The sequence below is a fragment of the Manihot esculenta genome, chromosome 10, assembly GCF_001659605.2.
Source record: "Manihot esculenta cultivar AM560-2 chromosome 10, M.esculenta_v8, whole genome shotgun sequence".
NCBI classification, from domain to species: Eukaryota; Viridiplantae; Streptophyta; class Magnoliopsida; order Malpighiales; family Euphorbiaceae; genus Manihot; species Manihot esculenta.
In genome coordinates, this window is record NC_035170.2 from 5012208 (window position 1) to 5030454 (window position 18247).

Here is an 18247-nt window from a genome sequence, read left to right on the forward strand (position 1 = left end):
TCTCTGTGATTAACTGAAAACAGTTATTTGTATCGTGGCCATGTGTCCGGTGGTACTGACAATACTTGTCAGGATTCCTCTGATCTGCTTCCGACCTCATGGGTTTAGGCCACTGGAGGAACTCCTTATCCTGGACTGCCATGAGCACTTCGGCTCTGGAAGCGTTGAGGGGAGTAGGCTTCTCAGGAACCCAAGGGGGGAGCACTCGTGGTTCATGAGCCCTGGGAGGAGGGGGGGGCCTTTGATCCCTTCTTTCCCAGGCCTGCTTATATGGCTCAGGCCTCTTCCCACGCTTCTTCTCGTGTTTCTCCAGCCTTCCTTCCTCCGGGGCTTTCTCTTTTCCTGCCACCCCTTTGGCAAATCTACTCGTTACTAAGGCGTCATCCTGCCTTATGTACTTTTCCGCCCTCTTCATCAACTCGGCCAGTGAGGTCGGAGGTTTCCTGCTCAAAGAACCAAAGAACTCGGCATAGGTTGTTCCCTTTTGCATGGCCTCTACCGCCCTTCCTTCGTCGAGCTCGGGAATCTGCAGGGCCTCCGTATTGAAACGGGCGACATACTCTCTGAGAGATTCACCAGCTTTTTGCCTAACTGTTTCCAGATAGCTTGTCTTCCTATCTGCTGGCACCCCGGCTACGAACCGGCTACGAACCGGCTAATGAAGCGGAGGGCAAGGTCTCCAAAACTTTTAATGCTTCCGGCCTCCAGGCTGTTGAACCATGCCCTCGCTGGTCCCGAGAGCGTTGTTGGGAACACCTTGCACATCAGAGCATCTGACAGAGTTTGCAACTCCATGAAGGTCTTATAGTTCATGACATGTTCTCTCGGGTTTCCAGCCCCATTATAGGCCGCCATCGGCGGCATCATAAACTTTTTGGGAACGGTCTCCTGCTGCATTACCTTTGAGAAGGGAGAAGAAGTAGGCAAGGAGGTTTGACTCTGATCTTTCTTACCTAGCTCGGCTAGGAGCTGCTCCTTCAACCTTTTCAGTTTTTGGTTCATTTTCTCGTCTTCTGGGTTGGATCTTTTGCCCAAACTACATTCTTCCTCCTCTGTTTCAGTTCCCGTTTCCCTGGTTGTTTCAGCAGAATAGTCGTCCACCTCTTCATTTTCTATCATCTCTCTTGCCCTTCTCCCATGGATTCGGGCCTCCGGTTCTTCCTCTTCTCCGGCATCGTGGTTGTTAGTTTGGAGGCGGATAGAGGTGGGTCGGGGTTCATCGGTTCTGGGTTCCTCCACTACTGGGAGTGCGTTTACTGGGGTGCTAAGTCCCCTTTGTTGCATTATCTGCCCCAACCAGTGAGCAGTGGTTTGTAGCTGGAGAGCCATGGTTTGAATGTCTTGGTTAGACAGGGTCATGGTGGGAGTATTCCCTGCCAAGCCTGGCGAGGGATTAAGAGAGATGGGTGTTTGGTTATTTAACGTCGTAGGGCTAGAAAAAGAGAACTGCTGCCCCTCTTGGGCGGAGCTTAAGTCATTTGGAATATTAAGGTTACTTTCTTGGTGGTTTGCCATTGTGGATCTCAGTGGGGTTTGAAAGTGAAAACTCCGGTGATGAAAAGATCTCCTTCGTTTCCCACAGACGGCGCCAATTGATGATCTGAGATCCAATAGAATAGGGTTTTTCAAGGGTTTTGTGTTACAGAATAAGGCTTAAAACTTTCTGAGGAGGGGACTCCTCTTTTATACATTGTCTTGCTTGCTGGTGACGTGTAAAGGTCTCTCCAGGATTGGGCCACGCGTCTCTGCCATACAGATTCGGGTGTACTAGGGTATCAGCTGCCTGTTACATGCGTAACGGTCTCTGATTCTCCTCATGCGTACGTTCGAGCGGATCTGCCAGGCTGTCTGGTGAGTACTGTTCTGGACCCCGGGCTGGGCCGAGAGTTGGGCTGGACGCTGGGCCTGAGAGGGGTCTGCTGGTCAGGGATCAGGCTGGACTGAGTGAGGAAGCTTGGTCGAGCCCGGCCCGGAAGCTGGAATGAGCCAGGCTTGTTGGGGGGTATCAAGTACGTGGGCCTCTGTGTCATGGGCCTTTGGCTGTGGTCAAGCCCCTGTTCTGGGGTGAAGAAATCCAGCGGTCATCACTTTAAGTATAAAATTTTAAATTAAGAATACCTACATATAATATTTGCTAAATTTTAGAAGACATTTTATAAGAGTTCTTGAAATCAAAATTTCCCAATTTTATATGGCATTTAATTAACTACCACAAAATTAAATTCCTCCAAACTCTTCTTTTCCTTTTCTCCTAACATTTTAATTTGCAAAGCACAGAAGAAGAAGAAAAAAAAAACAGAAAGAAAGAAATAAAGAGAAAAGAAGGAAGGAAGAAGCACGTCAAAATTTAAAAAGAAATTAATAAATTAAATGCCTAACACAAAAGTAAGCTAAATTTTCTGTATTTTTATAATCTAGTCTAAATATTTAAATAAGCAGCTACATTTTGTAAAAATTATTTTCAAACTTTTTGAAAGTGTGAAATATTATTGTAAATTTGTCCAATTATTTTATTTTTTAATTGGTTTAACAATATCAATATTTTTTTAAATGAGATTAAAAAATATAATTTAAGACATCTGAAATTTATTTCGATATACTTAATATCGTGCAACAATATCAATATCTTTATCATCAATTATTTTTAAATTTTATTTTGATATTCATAATTTATTAAAATTTTTAACCATGGTTTTACTCGCATCATCTATCCTTATTAACACTAAATCTCATCACTATTTAATAGTCATTTATTATTAAAACAAAATTATGGATAAATTGATTCTCAATTTGGATGTAAAAAAGTTAAGAAAGGAAATTAAAATTTTGATTCTTTTTAATAAAATTTTAAAAATGTAAACTTTTGGATTATAACATCATAACATGAAAGGGTTGGACATATTTTTGTAATTTGACCTAAATTAAATATAATACCTACTTTTACCTAAATCAAATTTATATTTAGTAGACACTTGTGTATTGTGTGGATTTTAATTATATAATTATTAATTTTATTAATAAAATTAAAAAATAGTTTTTTATGATTAGGAGGGTATACTTTTAAATTTGTTTACAGTGATCGAAGTTATAACAATAAAAAAATTTTTTAATTTTTCTTATAAAATTCAAAATTAAAATTATCAATAAAAATACCTCCCACAAAGTTATTAAATTTTTTTACATATCCTTTATATCGAAGTTATAATAAAAACATTAAAAAAAAAAAACTTAAATTTCTCTTATAAAATTTGAAATTAAAATTTTTAGTCAAAATACCCTGCAAATTATTAAATTTTTTAACATATCCTCTATATTTATTTCGAATAATACTATAAATAAATTTTATTATTAATTAAATCACCATGATCCATATTATATTTTTAATTTCTAATATTGTGCTAATCTATAAAATATTTTTAATTTTTAATATTGTGCTAATCTATAAAAGTCAGGTTTATTTATAAAAATATATATATAATATAATTATTTTCATGACTATAAAGAGTATTAAAGGATCAAATCTGGCCGGTATGAAATCATCTAATGGTTTATTTTCTATGCTTTATCATGGAGTCCAAACAGCATCATTTTACTATTAATACTATAAAAATTAAATAGAAATTATTTTTTTATTATAATATCATATATTTTTATAAAAATAATTTATTATTCATTTATATTTATTTATTATTCTTACTTCATTATTAAATATCATATTTCAAAAAAATATGTTGTTACTTGTTTTTATATAAAAATTTATAAACTTATTTTTATATAAATAGTTTTAGAAAAATAATTTTAAAAATTAAGTAACAAAAATTAAAAAAACTATTTTTAATTTTAGATGAAATAATTTCCCACATAACGGATTTTTCTTTTAGATATCTTCAAGGTATAATGAAATTTATTTATTAAATATATAGATCTCATTTATTTATATTTTGATAATATTACCTAAAGTCTTAAGCCATTGAATGTCTAAGATTAAATCATAACTTTCTAAGGGCAAAAGCTACATGTCTGCTTGAAATGATTGCCTTTGCATCTGCCATTTGAAATTTCTATGCACATGCTTACACTTCAAGTCTTGACCATTAACGACCTCAACCCACAACCCATTAATTTCCTACACTTCCCCATTAGCTGCTTCACAGTACCTTCATTAATGAAATTATGAGTGCTGCTCGTATCTATAAGGATGTACAGTCTCATCTTCCTATAACTACCTAGTTTGGTTACTCCTAGAAGGGGTGGAGGGAGGAGCTTCCCTTTGGCAGGGCACCGACGCACTGCTGCGGCACCATCGGCTGCGCCGCTGCGGCACCTTCATCCTCCTTTAAAGCATTTTCCAGTCACCGGTACGGCACGTGCCCCCTTGCCGTACCCTCCTCCGCCCCTGCCTAGAACCCCACATTGCATTCAAAGAAAGTTGTCCTTCTTGCATAGCATCATCACTTTCTTCTATCTCTTTAACCATTGCCTCTAATTCTTCTTCTTCTTCAATAATCTCCTCCACTTGCAAGATGTATAACTACCTTTTCTTATATTTGTGGTCAGGTACATACCTTTCATCACACCAAAAATACTAATTTTTTTGCTCTTTTTTTCGTCCATCTCTTTACTAGTAAGGAAAGATTTGGTGGTTTTAGCAGTGTTGATTGGGCTGGATTTAGTACAAGTGCTTTGGTTTGGTGTTTGGTTTTTTATAATGGAGTTTTGCCTGGGTAACGTGGTAGATGTGGTTATGGTAAGTAGTCTTTGGTAGCTATTTTGAGAGTTGGGACTGTATATTGTCCTTCACTAATACCTACTTTTAGATAGATCTCATAATAGACATTCAAATAATCTTGCAAAGAATCACTCTGCTTCAAATTTCTTAACTCAGCTAATGGGTCATCAAAGGCATGACTTCCAAATCAAGCTCCCAACTGTCTCACATAAGCATCCCAAATCTGTATAAACTGCAGTTCCATGTGTCCTAATATAGCCTTAGTGTCATCGTATTGCTCTACCCTCCAAATGCATAGCTGCCATTTTCACTCTGTTTTCAGGAGCAATCTTTCCTATTTCAAAAAAATATTCACTCCTCAACAACCAGCCTTCCAATCCTTCTCCATTAAACTTTGGAAATTCTAACTTTGTGCTACTGCCCCAATGGTTTTTCCCATCTTTGTTACTTTCAACTTGAATCTGCTCTCCATCATATTATTATTCAGCAGTATGAGACCCTCCTCCTTAATGCTCTACTCTAGGATTGCTAATGATGAACTCTTTCAATGGTTAACTATCTCTTGCAACCTTGATTCCATCCTTGCCTCCCATCTCTTCTTAGATTCTAAAATTAAGTACCATTTCTTTCCTCCATTTATGCGACCTGGTTCCTTCAGCCATTTTCGAGCATTGTTAGCTCTGGTACCACACGAATAAATCACAAAAAATTTTAGGAGGTGATGACCGGTTTCTTCACCCCGATCTAAGGTCAGGCCCATTAGAGCAGCTTATAATCTGAAGGCTTCTAAGCCCCTCAAGAATCAGGCCCAGGCCCAGTCCATTCAGTTCAAAGACCGGGCTCCAGTCCGTTTCTTCAAACAGGCCGGCTTAGCTTTTCCGGCCTGATGGACAGATCCCCTCCGGGCCTAATTTTAACCTCATCCTCCGGCCCAGCTCAGAACCCGAAAGAGTTCAACCCTTTTGCCTTGTGGGACCATCCGCATGCGCGTCTGGAGAGAATCAGGGGCCGTTATGCATGGGACAGAGATCTGATTCCCTCGTACGTCCATATCAACGTAGCAGGAACAGATGGTCCAATGATACATGTTCAGTTAATATGTCACTAGCAGACAAAATGAAACATATAAAAGGAGAAATATCCTTCCTAGATCTAAGTTTTTCCAGTTTTACAAAACTCATTGCAAAATCCTATTTTCTGGATCTAGATCATCAAGAAGCACAGAGCAAGAAAATGAAGCTCTCTTGTGCAGATTCTAGTTATAGTATTCTGAATAATTCCAAATTACAAAACCAGCTCCCTATAACGTCTCTCCCAGAATCAAAACAGAATCACTCATTCTTAGGTAACAGTTATACCAGAGGCTAGTACATATGCCAATGTGAAATTTGTGCATTAATTATAGTATATATATTGAATACACAAATTTAGAAGCAAAGTTTAATCTAATAATTATTAAGTTAATTATAATATCAACACAAGCACCTCATATCTTTCCCCTCATAATTTTACGGTTGATTTGTAATTATTGTTATTTTTGTGGTGCTCCATTACTTGGAAAGGAATTTGATATTGGGGAAAAAGAGCTCATAATAACACATGCACATCTTAATCTTTTAAGACAAGCAACAAAAGACTTGACCAAATACCCTAAATTTTCTTACAAGCATAATAATTGCATGGAAAAAAAAAATAGACAATAGAGGATGAACTAACTAGGAAACCATCATAACCTTACTACAAAACCAAATATTCCATAATCCTTTAATTTCAACTCTCTCTCCTTTTCATGATTTTTAACAAACCAACCAACCAACATATGCTCTTGCTTCATCTCATTATTATTTCCTTTTGACAAAAAGTCTTCTCTTAAACAGTGGGGTTGCTCCTGAATGACCCAAGAGCCTTCACTGCACCAGCCCTCAAGATGAATTGGTGATAGAATGCTGCAATGGCTGCACCAATGAAGGGTCCAACCCAAAATATCCACTGCAAGAAAAAAACAATAATAATAATTTAAGAAGAAAATCAAGCACCCTTTTGCAAAAGTAATTAGGATAATTAATTCTTTCTAATGAAATATGGATCTGTATATGTGTACTGACTTGGTCATCCCAGGCCTTGTCCTGGTTGTAGATAACAGCAGCTCCTAGACTCCTGGCTGGATTGATGCCAGTGCCAGTGATTGGAATGGTGGCCAAGTGAACCATGAATACAGCAAATCCAATTGGAAGTGGAGCCAAAACCTAATTATATATTTAAGTAATTTGTCAATCACCAGTAGCAGCTTGAAATCGAATTAACTGATCATATCGAATCAGTTCACAAATTCAATTTGGTTTCAATTCAATTTTCATAAATATTTAAATTTTAATTTTCAATTTATTTGAGTATGTTTAATTTTAAATAAAATCTTGAATGTTCACTCCTAAGCAAACATATAGGTTTATGATGGGGACTTCATTAGATAATTAGGAATCTTCTCTTGTACATACTACTATAGCTAGCACATCTAAATCAGAAGAGCTAAGAAAAAACAATGCATCTCCATTGCAAAAAGGCCAAAAACAGTAGAATTCACTTATTGAAAGAAAGAAACAAGACGAGAAAATGGCACTGAAAAACCTTTTTGCGGCAACCACAAGCGCCAAAGGACCCACACGCATGCTTATGTTCATGTTGTTTTCTTATCTGCTTTATTATTATCTTTTCAAGTGGGTTAGAAAATTTAACTGATACCCATCTAATAATTTTTATAATATATCATCCCAATTACTTTTATTTTTCAATTTTTTCTCATTTATAAAATTTTTTGTGATTGTTGTCCTACCTTTTTCCATTATTGAAACTAATGAATGATAAAGCTTAAATCTTCTATATCTTGAATTTACATTTTAAGCATATCATCTTCTTTGTAATAATTTTTTTTTATTTGACCGGATATTCAATTCTATCTATTTTAGAATTTATAAAAGACTAATTTATTTAAATTTATAGTCGTTTCTTTCAATTATATCATTTTTAAAAGTCAAATTTAGATTTTATTTTAAAAGGTTCAACGAATTTTAAGAGTGTACGCTATCCTTATTTTTCTTTTTACATAAATTTGAATTTTGATTAAAATTAATATGTATAAGACTTTACTTTTCAGTTTTCAAATATACATTAATGGTTCCTACCCCCCTAACCCTAGAGTTCTAGTATCTTATATGAAGACTATTAGCATAATATTAACTTCTAAGCAATATTTGCAGTTACCTTGAGGCAAAGGCAAGAAATTAGGTTGTTATAACCATAAATTAAGTGGGGTCATATAGTAGAAGAATCAGTCATATTTTGCAAACAAAAATTATATTAAAAGATTTATAGATTTTTAATATTAATTCTATCGGAATCTGTCAATTAAGAATTAAATAAATGTATTTCAAAATGCTAAAATGCTTTTTAATTGGGTTTCAAAATTATATGGATGAACTAATAAATTTTTAAAAAAATTTAGGGATCTAATGATAATTCTTTCAAAATTAGGTTATTCTTGTAAATAATAAATTTTAATTTTTAACACATTAAATATAGATGTATTACTAAGTTACTGAATACATTTAAATTTAAAAAAATATATATAACTTGTTCGGGTGAAAAATTGAAGAGGTTATTAATTAGTATTTAATAGTAAAAAAAAAAAGGACAAGGGAGTTAATGAGAGATGTTTTTGTACGTACAGGCACATGGGAGTCTCTGGCACTCCTCTTGGGATCTGTGGCAGAGAACACTGTGTACACTAAAACAAAGGTCCCGATAATCTCAGCACCTAATCCAACGCCTGTGCTGTACCCATCAGCTAAAGTGTTGGCCCCACCACCATACCTCTTATAGTGGGACCTTTGGAACGCCTTCACCAATCCCACACCCGATATGGCTCCTAAGCACTGGGCCACCATGTACATCACAGCCCGTACCAACGAGACCTTTCGGGCCAGGAATAACCCGAATGTCACTGCTGGGTTAATGTGCCCTCCTGTACAGATTAGAAAAGTACGTCAGCCTCTGCTAAAATGCGCTAACAAAAGAAGAAAAGGTAAACTATCATTTGGTCCCTAGTTTTGCAACTATTTTGCTATAGTTACCAGAATATTAATGGATCAACTAAATAAATTAATAGACATGTATGTAATAAAATAAGAAAATAAATTGTAAATGTTTACCATATCTAAAAAGTAAATAATTAATTTATTCTAAAATATTAATGAAAAATAAATTAAAAAAACTTAATCATGAAAATTTGAATACTAAATTAATTTAATTTTTAAAATATAAAAACATATAAAAATTCAAATCAGCCCCTTAATTTTTTTTGTTATCAAAGTTCAAATAAACTTAATTTGATCTTTTTTTGTCAAACCTTAAACTTTATCAATAAATTCAAATAAGTCCTGATATAATAAAATATTATTTTTATAATTTTATTTACTAAGTTAAAATAAAAATTAAAATATAAAAAAAACACAAAACAAATTAGTCCTAATTTATTTGATAATTTTTATTAAACCTTAAACTTTATCTGTAAGTTCAAATAAGTCTTAATGTAATAATTTTTTTTTTTAATTTTAAAGATGAAAAGTTATTCACTATTTTTAGTTAAATAAAAATTAAAAATATAAAAGAACAGAAAAAAAAATACTGAATTATTTTAATATTTAAAATAAAAAATATTTTATCATTAAAAATAATATTTTATTATTTTAAGACTTATTTGGACGTTTAAATTTTGAACTGTAATTAAAACTTAAGGGTTAATTTGGACTTTTATCCGGTAATAAACTTCCAACAAGACAAGCTAAGGCTGTGTCCCTGTCCTTTGGCTAATGAATATAATCTCATCAACTTTTCTTGAGAAAATCTTTAAAGGGAAAATGCTTTTTGTTCTTTATTTTTTCCTTTTTTCAAGTTGAAAGGCAAATACTTTTGCTTATCTAGCTTAAGATAAACGGTTATAATATTCGTTAAAGATAGTGCAAAGTGAACCAAAGAAAATAATATTCTGTTTGTTTGTTTCCCAAGAAAATTTGATGAGATAACAAAAACTTCCAAGTACTCCTTGTTGAATACTGAATAACTAGAAAAATAATAAAAAATTCCCAAAAACCATTTTCCATTTGAAAAGAAGAGGGAAAGAAGAGGGGAAAAAAGAAGGAAAGAGAAGGAAAATCGTAGCTCACCGGAAATACCAGCAGTGCAGTAAACAAGAACAAAGATCATGCCGCCGAAAGCCCAAGCGATGCCTAGAATTCCAACTCCGCCACAAGAGTCAGAATTCTTAAGTGAAGGATCAGTCTGGCTTTTGTATCCAATCACAGTCAAAACAGTGATGTAAAGGAAGAGCAAAGTAGCTATAAATTCAGCAATCAGAGCTCTGTAAAACGACCACTGGGTGAGCTCAGCCGGATCAATCAATGGAGCCGGAGGTGGATCATGGTAATCTTTGGAAGAGAATGATCCTGGCTCTGTAATGCCCTTTGCCATGATCGATCCTTGTGCTTAAATGAGTTTCTGAGAAAACAAAATAGAAGTTCTCTGTACAGAGAGAACGCGAGAGGGAGAGGGAGAGAGAGGAGGATTGGCCTATGGACTTTGAGAGTGAGGATAGACAGGGGCAAAGCTGAAGGGGTATATATGGGAACCGGGGAGTGAGAGTTTTTTTTTTTTTTTTTTTTTCTCCCAAGAGAAAAATTATTATTTAGCGTTTGTGTAGTATAAAAAAGCTCATTCCATTGGTTTTCAAAAAATATATTAAAATATTATAATATTTTAAAAAATCATCCAATTAATATTTTTGTTAATTTTATTTTTATATATTAAAAAAATTAAAATATTTTAAATATAAAAAAACTAATTAATATAATTTTTATAAAAATTAAACATTAATTAATAAAATATTAAAATACTTAAACAATAAAACTAGTGGAAGAATTATTAGTAATTTTTTAAAAATTTTATAAATATTTTAATATATTTTTTAAATTAAAAGACTAATTAATAAATTTCTCTAATAATAAATTTTTTAATATACATGTATAATTTAATTATTTAGCTTTTTTTAGTTAAGTTAATTTTTTTATAGAAAAACTTAATTTTTTTATAAAAAAAGATTTTATATACTATAAAATCAAAATTTTTATTTTTTATAAGATTTTTATTAAAAAATTATACATAAACCCTTTAATTGTCAAATCCTAGAAAATGAAAGCAATGTAGCTTATCTGTCTATGAGCTTGACCTGATAACTTACTTTTGCAATTGAAGTAAGCTTTTACAACATGCCCTCGATTGAAGGGTAAGCTCTTTCCATGTCATATCTAAGAGAAGTTGTCATAAGCTACCAGACCTTTAAATTTTTTATTTTTAAATGAAACAAAAATTTTATTTATTAAACTCTAAATTTTTATAAAATAATAAAATTATACTCATTTAATTTTATAAATTTATAAAAATTCAAATTATAATTAATAAATTTAAAATATAAATAATAATTTGTGTAATTAATTTATATTTAGCAGCTCACAATTGGCATCCATGGGCGCAGCAGGTAAAGGTCAGCCGGTGGGCTCCACTGCTACCCACAAAGGATAAGTAAAACGATTCACAGTCACGACAGCCAGCACAGACCAATTAATGAACCCGACGTACAATTTATGAGTCCTAAAACGGTCACCTTCTCTGTTGTCAATTTTGCATGCGTGTCAACTTTTTATTGGGGTTTGACGCTGAGTCAAGTTACAGTATTTCCATGAAAATTTTCCATTTTTTCGTGAGTTGGGTTGTGATTGCGGGTTATGGGTTGTGGGGTGCAGGTATGGCTTTTCGAGTCTTTAGTGGATTGGGTTATAGTTTTTGGATTGTGAGATGTTTAATGATGATGGGTTGTCTCTTGAGATAAACTTTCTTTTTAAGCCCTTTTCACTGTTATAATTAGCTCATTTGGGCAATACATATATTTAAAAAAAAACAAAAACCAATCATTGACCTCCATTGAATAGAAAAAAGTTATTTGTAAAATTATATATATATATTTTTCATGATATTAAATATGAATTAACATATAGCAATTAATAAATAAAATATTTTCTAGAAAAAAGCTTATAATTTAATATGGATAAGAAAAGGAAAAGTAATTCTTTTTCATAGGCTAAAAGTATATATTTTTATCAATTATACCACTAACAAATAACAATTTAGAATTTTTTATACGATTATAAAGTGTATTTAAAGTATTAAATTCTCATATGAATATAAGTCTTTTAAAAATTGCAAAAAATAAATATTCTATGAATTTTCCACTATTATTATATTATCTAATACAAGATAAGACGTCCACTATTTCACGTTTTACGTTTGAAATTACAAATTTTGCAATAATTTTTTTTATTTAATTTTTTTTCTTATTTTTTCATTTAAATAAAAAATTTAAAAATTTAATTTAAAAATAATTAAAATTATACATGATTATTTGTAAAAAAAAGTCATACACATTTTTATTAAACTTCAACAAAGGGATGCACTGGCAAGTGATAGATGGTCATTCTACAGTACGCTTTGGCTACCATATTGCAAAACAGATCTGCAGGGAAACTACCAATGTGTCAGCGGCTAACCATGGTCCATATGCTCAGCTTACCTTGGAAGCCTTTTGGCAAAACATTTGGAGCATTAAACTCCCAAGCAAATCGGCTCTCAGCTATTTTGAATCCTTTAATGAAGCCAATGTATCTTGGCATATAGAGAACACCAGACCTGATTCTGCTAATTTATGGGAACCTCCCCCGTGGAGTTTTTTAAAGCCAATTTTGATGCTGCAATCCAATAGAGAGGCTCTGTAGTTATTTTTCGAGATCATAGTGGAACGATCCTGATTTGGACTTGCAAACTCTTCCCACACTAGACAGATCCCTTGATTCTGGAAGGCTTAGCTTGCAAAGAGGCTCTTATTGTTGCGCTCAACAGAGGCTTTCAGAAGGTTATATAAATTTATAACGGTCATATAAATTAGTAACGTTGTATCAGACATTCAAATTTGGTAGTTACAACCAAATACAAATAACCCATATGCCCACACCATCTAAATAATTTCCATTTCCTATAAATCTTTTTTTTTTAATTATATATATATATACTCATGTAATCACCACGTGAGCAAATAAAACTTATCCCTCCAAAGCTGTACGACATCTCCCTTTGCGTTTATAATGTTAGATCAGTATTTCTCTGTTTAATTTAAAATTAAATTAATAAATTAAAAATTAAAATTTTAATATTTATAAAAATTAAATCAAATTGATTTTAAATAAAAATTGTTTTGAATTGAATTGATTTAATTCGATTAAATAGAGTAATTTTTTTAATAAATTTTTTATTTTTTATATTTTATTTTTAATATTTTAAATTTTAATTAAAATATTTTAATATTAATTATAGTCTAATCTCTTTATATTATAAAAAATAATATATTATGATGGCACATTGATTTAGTTTGATTTTATTAATTTTTTAATTAAAATCAAAATAATTAAAATTTTTAAAATAAAAATTAAATTAAATTAAAATAAAAATAAATTAAATTAAAACTTTTAATTAATTTAATTTCATCAATTTTTTTAATTTCAATGAATACTACATCTAATTAAATGCGTTTTAAATACATTTGATTCAAATCTGTACCTCACATCTAGACCGAATGATATTCGGTTAAGATTCAAATAATTGGTCAAATTTAATTAATTTAAAAAATTAATCAGTTTAATTTTTTTTATTCGATTGTATTTTAATTTTAAAAAAACTAATGACTTTTGTTTAGTGTAGATAAAAAAAATTATATAAAATTAAATATAATTGATTAATTAGTAATATTTTATCATTTTGACAATATATAAAATTAGACATTAATTAAAATTAAAATATTTTAATAAATTTTAAAATATTAAAAAATAAAAAATAAAAAATTTAATTAATTTGATTAAATTAATTTCTCACATAATTCAATTCTATTTAAATTTTAAATTTTCAATTATTTAATTTTATTCAAAATTAAACCGAAACAATTATACACTCATTTCTAGTCATAAATTTAACACTTCAATTATATTCTCTTAAATTATAAATATAACTATTTTTGTATGGCTTTTTTCACTCGAGGCATTTAAAGCGTCCGAGCAACAGGTCAACAGAAACCAAACGAACCAGTGCACAACAGCAGCAAATGGGGGACAAAAAAACACAACAAATAAGCATGCATGTAGCAAGCAAAGCAGAAGAGCTCTCATGAGAAAACAAGAACAGAGGCAGCTCATACAAGAACTGAAGCGCACAAGCAGATGTCGCCGAGCTCTTGGCCAATCATGGGCTTGTCGGGGTGTGAATCGTTAAATCTAATGTTGCGATCTCGAGTTTCCAGAGTCACACCGATCGAACCCTCCTTGGAAGCCTAACCCTCATTAAATTTTTTTTATTAATGAATCTTTCAAATTTTTATTGGCCCCTACAACAGAACCCTCCTTGGTTTCCATCTTGAAGCTGCCAAATCCAATGACAACAGGATATCGATGAAGCCAAATGTTATTGCCGGATATGAGTTGAGTTCTAAATTTTTTGGTTGTGAATTCTTTTTGGGCATGGGTAATTTTCTGGATTAGGCTTTGTTATGTATACATATCAATATTCTTGTAATATGTTTCACATCTCTTGAATGCATGAAATTATTTGTCTTAGCAAGACCTAAAGATTGTTACTTTTTGAATGACTCAGCTGGATGTAGAATGAAGCTTCCATGTACTCCCCAAAATAACTTGCAGAGACGGTCTGTAAAAAATTTAAAATTATTTTAAAATTTTAATTTTCTTTTATCATTTTAGTTCGAATTTTAATTTTAAAATTTTATTATTTTAATTTGATTGAGTGTAATTTTAATTAAAAAAATAAAAAATTGAATCGAACTTATTATTAATCATAACAGTATATTATTAAAATTAAAATATTTTAATTAAATTTTAAAATATTTAAAATAAAATATAAAAAATAAAAAATTTATTAAAAATTTAAATCGAATCAGGTTGGTTTAATTTAATTTAATTTCTGATTAAAATCAATTTGATTTGATTTTTATAAATATTAAAATTTTAATTTTTAATTTATTGAGTTTGGTTCAATTTTGAACCGAACCGACCGAATATTCACCCTTATCTATTTGTGATAAATCTTATTTATCAAAATAATTATGTACTTGACTTTTTGTCCCGTTTGATTCGATTTAATTTTAAATCGAATTAATTGAATACGTACTCCTATCTATTTGTGATGAATGCTGCCTATCAAATCCATTTTCTATTCAGCTTTTCCTCCCATTCAATGTATTTTTTCATGTTTTTGACAAAAAAAAATGCAAAATAATGATAAAATTGATTAGTTATATGAAAGTGATTATAGAAACACTCAACCCCGGTTTCAATTTGATTCGTGTCGAAGCATTTCAATTGCTGATTTTAGTTCCAATCAATTTCGGTTTGAAAAAGTTGTGGTTCAATAATGATATGTTTCAAAGCGGATTTAGTTAGATTTTGATTTTAATATGATGATTTAATATTTTGTAAAACTATAACTACATTAAAATTTTACTTATTAGATTAAATAAATTTATAAAATCTACATTTATAATTTGTTATTTATTTATATATATAGTGTAAAAAATTAATTTAAAAGAATCAAAGATATAACATAGTGATTATTCAAAGTAAATAATGAGTTTATATTCGAAGTCAGACCAGTGTAATAAGGATTGAATCATATGTTACTCGGTCCTACTGATGAAAAAGAAGACTCGGACATAGTAGGTTTCAGCTTTTCGTAAAAAACTTGCTCTCTCAACTACAAGAGAAGACTCTACGGAAAATTAATGTTATAGAATACAATCCAACAGATATTCATTACACCTATAATCGCGGGATCCTTATATACTAGTATGTGTTAATCGATTTTTAGGAGATGTAATAACTAACTCCGTCTTCTTACAATATAAAAACTAATGATCACAAAATTTAAATTATATATTATGAGCATCTCATTACACTCGTCATTTTCTTCGGTTCAATTTATTGACTTGAGTATCGGAGTGGTTATCATATATACCAATCATCTCACTTTCTTTTTTCTTGAAGATTGACCACTCGCAATCATCTCGCTTTCTCTTTTTTTTTGCAGATTGACTACTCACAGCACATTCTCATTTCAACCACATCACGAATCAACAAATATAAACTAAAAAGGAAAAAAATATAATTTTAAATCAAGCCGATTTCAATCTTGATTCAAAATTATAAATCAAAACTGCTTTTTTAATAGATAATTTAGTTTGATTCAAGTATAGAAACTGATTGATCAATCTGGTTTTTATAGTTTAGCCAATCCGATTCGGACCATGTCTAGGACTAATCACATGTTCACATGCTAATACAGGAGAAATAATCAACCTGCTATGTAGAATAGAGCATTTACAAGGCGTTTTCAAAGTCAATTGTTAGGCAGAATACCAAGTTTCCATTACTTGCAATATTTCCAGCTATGTAGAAATAATCAACCAGGCGTTTTCAAAGTCAATTGTTAGGCAGAATACCAAGTTTCCATTACTTGCAATATTTCCAGCAGCGTGAAATCTAAAATTATTTTCTTGTGTTTTTTTTTTCTTTTTTTTTTTTTTTTCTAGTGGTTGGCTCTGATAAGCGAGAAAGTGTGTTTAGTGATGGATATTCCAAGAAACAATATCCGACTTTTGCTCAAAAAAGCTCAGCCGATCATCCTTTCAAGATTGTGTTTTTACTGCTGATTCATCTTTGAACTTTAAATCTTTGTCTCCACGACCTTGGCTGTCTTTCAGTGTCTTTGGCTCTCCTTCACCACCACTTAATTCCTATATTCCTTAAAGTGGTTTTGCATTTTTGGGCTTCATAGGTGTTTTCATGTTAAAAGAGGAGTTGAGATCAAGTAACTTTCATGGTTTATTTGGTTCAAAATCGAAAAAATCGATTGAAATAAAATGAATTTAAAAATTCAGTTTGATTTTTTATTTATTTTAATTTTATTTGGTTTTAATTTTAAAAATTTCAATTATTTCAGTTCGATTCGATTTTAATAAAAAAATCAAAAATCGAACCGATTAGTAATAATAATATATTATTTTCAATAATATATAGAGATTAAATCATATTAAAGTTAAAATATTTTAATTAAATAAAAATAAAATATAAAAAATAAAAAATTTATTAAAAATTCAAATTGATGAAACTGAATTGAATAAGATCGATTCAGTTTGATTTGATTTCTATTCAAAATCAGTTCAATTTGATTTTTATAAATACTAAAATTTTAATTTTTAATTTATTTAATTCAATTCGATTTTAAATTGAATGGACCGAATACTCACTCTTATCGATAGTTCTTGTCTGGTTCTCGAGTTTTAAAAGGGCTTGGAAAGATAAATTCGTATCCCTTCTACTGTTTTTGTATTGGGCCTTTGGGCTTGTTTATAATTGAAATCTTAATTTTCTTAGGTTTAGAAGCTTTTTGGGCCTTATACTTAGTTCTATTTTTAGGCTTGAGCTGTAGTCAATGAATTCCCATTATCTTCGAGCCAAAAAAAAATAATTTTAATGTTTCAATTTCTTAAGTTCTTATTAAAGAGAGTCTAAATGTTTCAATTTTGCAAATCTTAAAAATGAAAACTTTGAATAAAAAATTTATGCTAAATTTTTTAATTTAGTGATTTAGATGAAAAATTAAGAAATGTATTAATTTTACCCCAAAAACCAAGAAGCTTAATTTTTGTTTATTTTTTGAATTTTAGATTAAATTAAATTTAAATTGAAATTTCTTAAGTTAATGTAGGCAAAAAAAAATCAACTAAAGATTATAATAATAAATTAAATTTGGATGCAGTATGATTTGGTTAAAACTTACAAAAAAAAAACTTATGTTGTTTGACATTGTTGTTGGGTTGTTATTTGTAAAAATATTAATAAAATTAAATTTATTAAATAATAGAAAAAGTTTCACATATGAGTTTTATGAATTAATAATAATAATAGAATTAAAAATATAATGGTATTAAATTAATATTAAAAATATTTATTTTAGTATACTAATTTAATATAAATTTTATTATATTAGTACAAAAAGTAAACCATCTTATTTGTTAAATTTTAAAACTTAGTTATATTATTTTAATATTTAAATATTGTCATAAAATTATCTGATATTTTAGTATTATCTATTAATTAGATTTAAATATTTTCAAAATCATTTAATATTTGAATTAGTAATATATTTTAATATTAAATAATGTTATCTAAATTATTTTATATTTTAATACCATCTACTGATCAAATTAAATAATTTTTTTCAATTTGCTATAATTATAGTGGATATAACTAAATTGAATTTAAAAGATTTAACAATAAATTATAAATAGTCTAAAAT

The 18247-nt window shown here is 30.3% G+C and overlaps 1 protein-coding gene across 1 annotated transcript; it reads right to left on the reverse strand.

Moving 5' to 3' along the window:
- Positions 1-6316: 6316 nt before the first annotated feature.
- On the reverse strand, positions 6317-10379 carry LOC110625281 (aquaporin PIP2-1). Its single transcript, XM_021770890.2, has 4 exons — positions 9949-10379; positions 8452-8747; positions 6835-6975; positions 6317-6718 (listed from the first exon to the last, which is right to left on the reverse strand). Exons 1-4 carry the CDS (start codon positions 10250-10252, stop codon positions 6599-6601), a joined length of 861 nt encoding a protein of 286 aa, XP_021626582.1. The 5' UTR covers positions 10253-10379; the 3' UTR covers positions 6317-6598.
- Between the last annotated feature and the right edge of the window lie 7868 nt (positions 10380-18247).

What these genes read in the sequence shown, in the direction of transcription:
- LOC110625281 (XM_021770890.2), bottom strand. Translation starts at nt 10,252, where the DNA reads ATGGCAAAGGGCATTACAGAGCCAGGATCATTCTCTTCCAAAGATTAC. An exon ending in CTGCACTGCTGGTATTTCCG is followed by an intron (nt 8,748 to 9,948) that starts GTGAGCTACGAT and finishes TAATCTGTACAG; the next exon opens with GAGGGCACATTAACCCAGCA. An exon ending in ACAAGGCCTGGGATGACCAA is followed by an intron (nt 6,719 to 6,834) that starts GTCAGTACACAT and finishes TTTTTCTTGCAG; the next exon opens with TGGATATTTTGGGTTGGACC.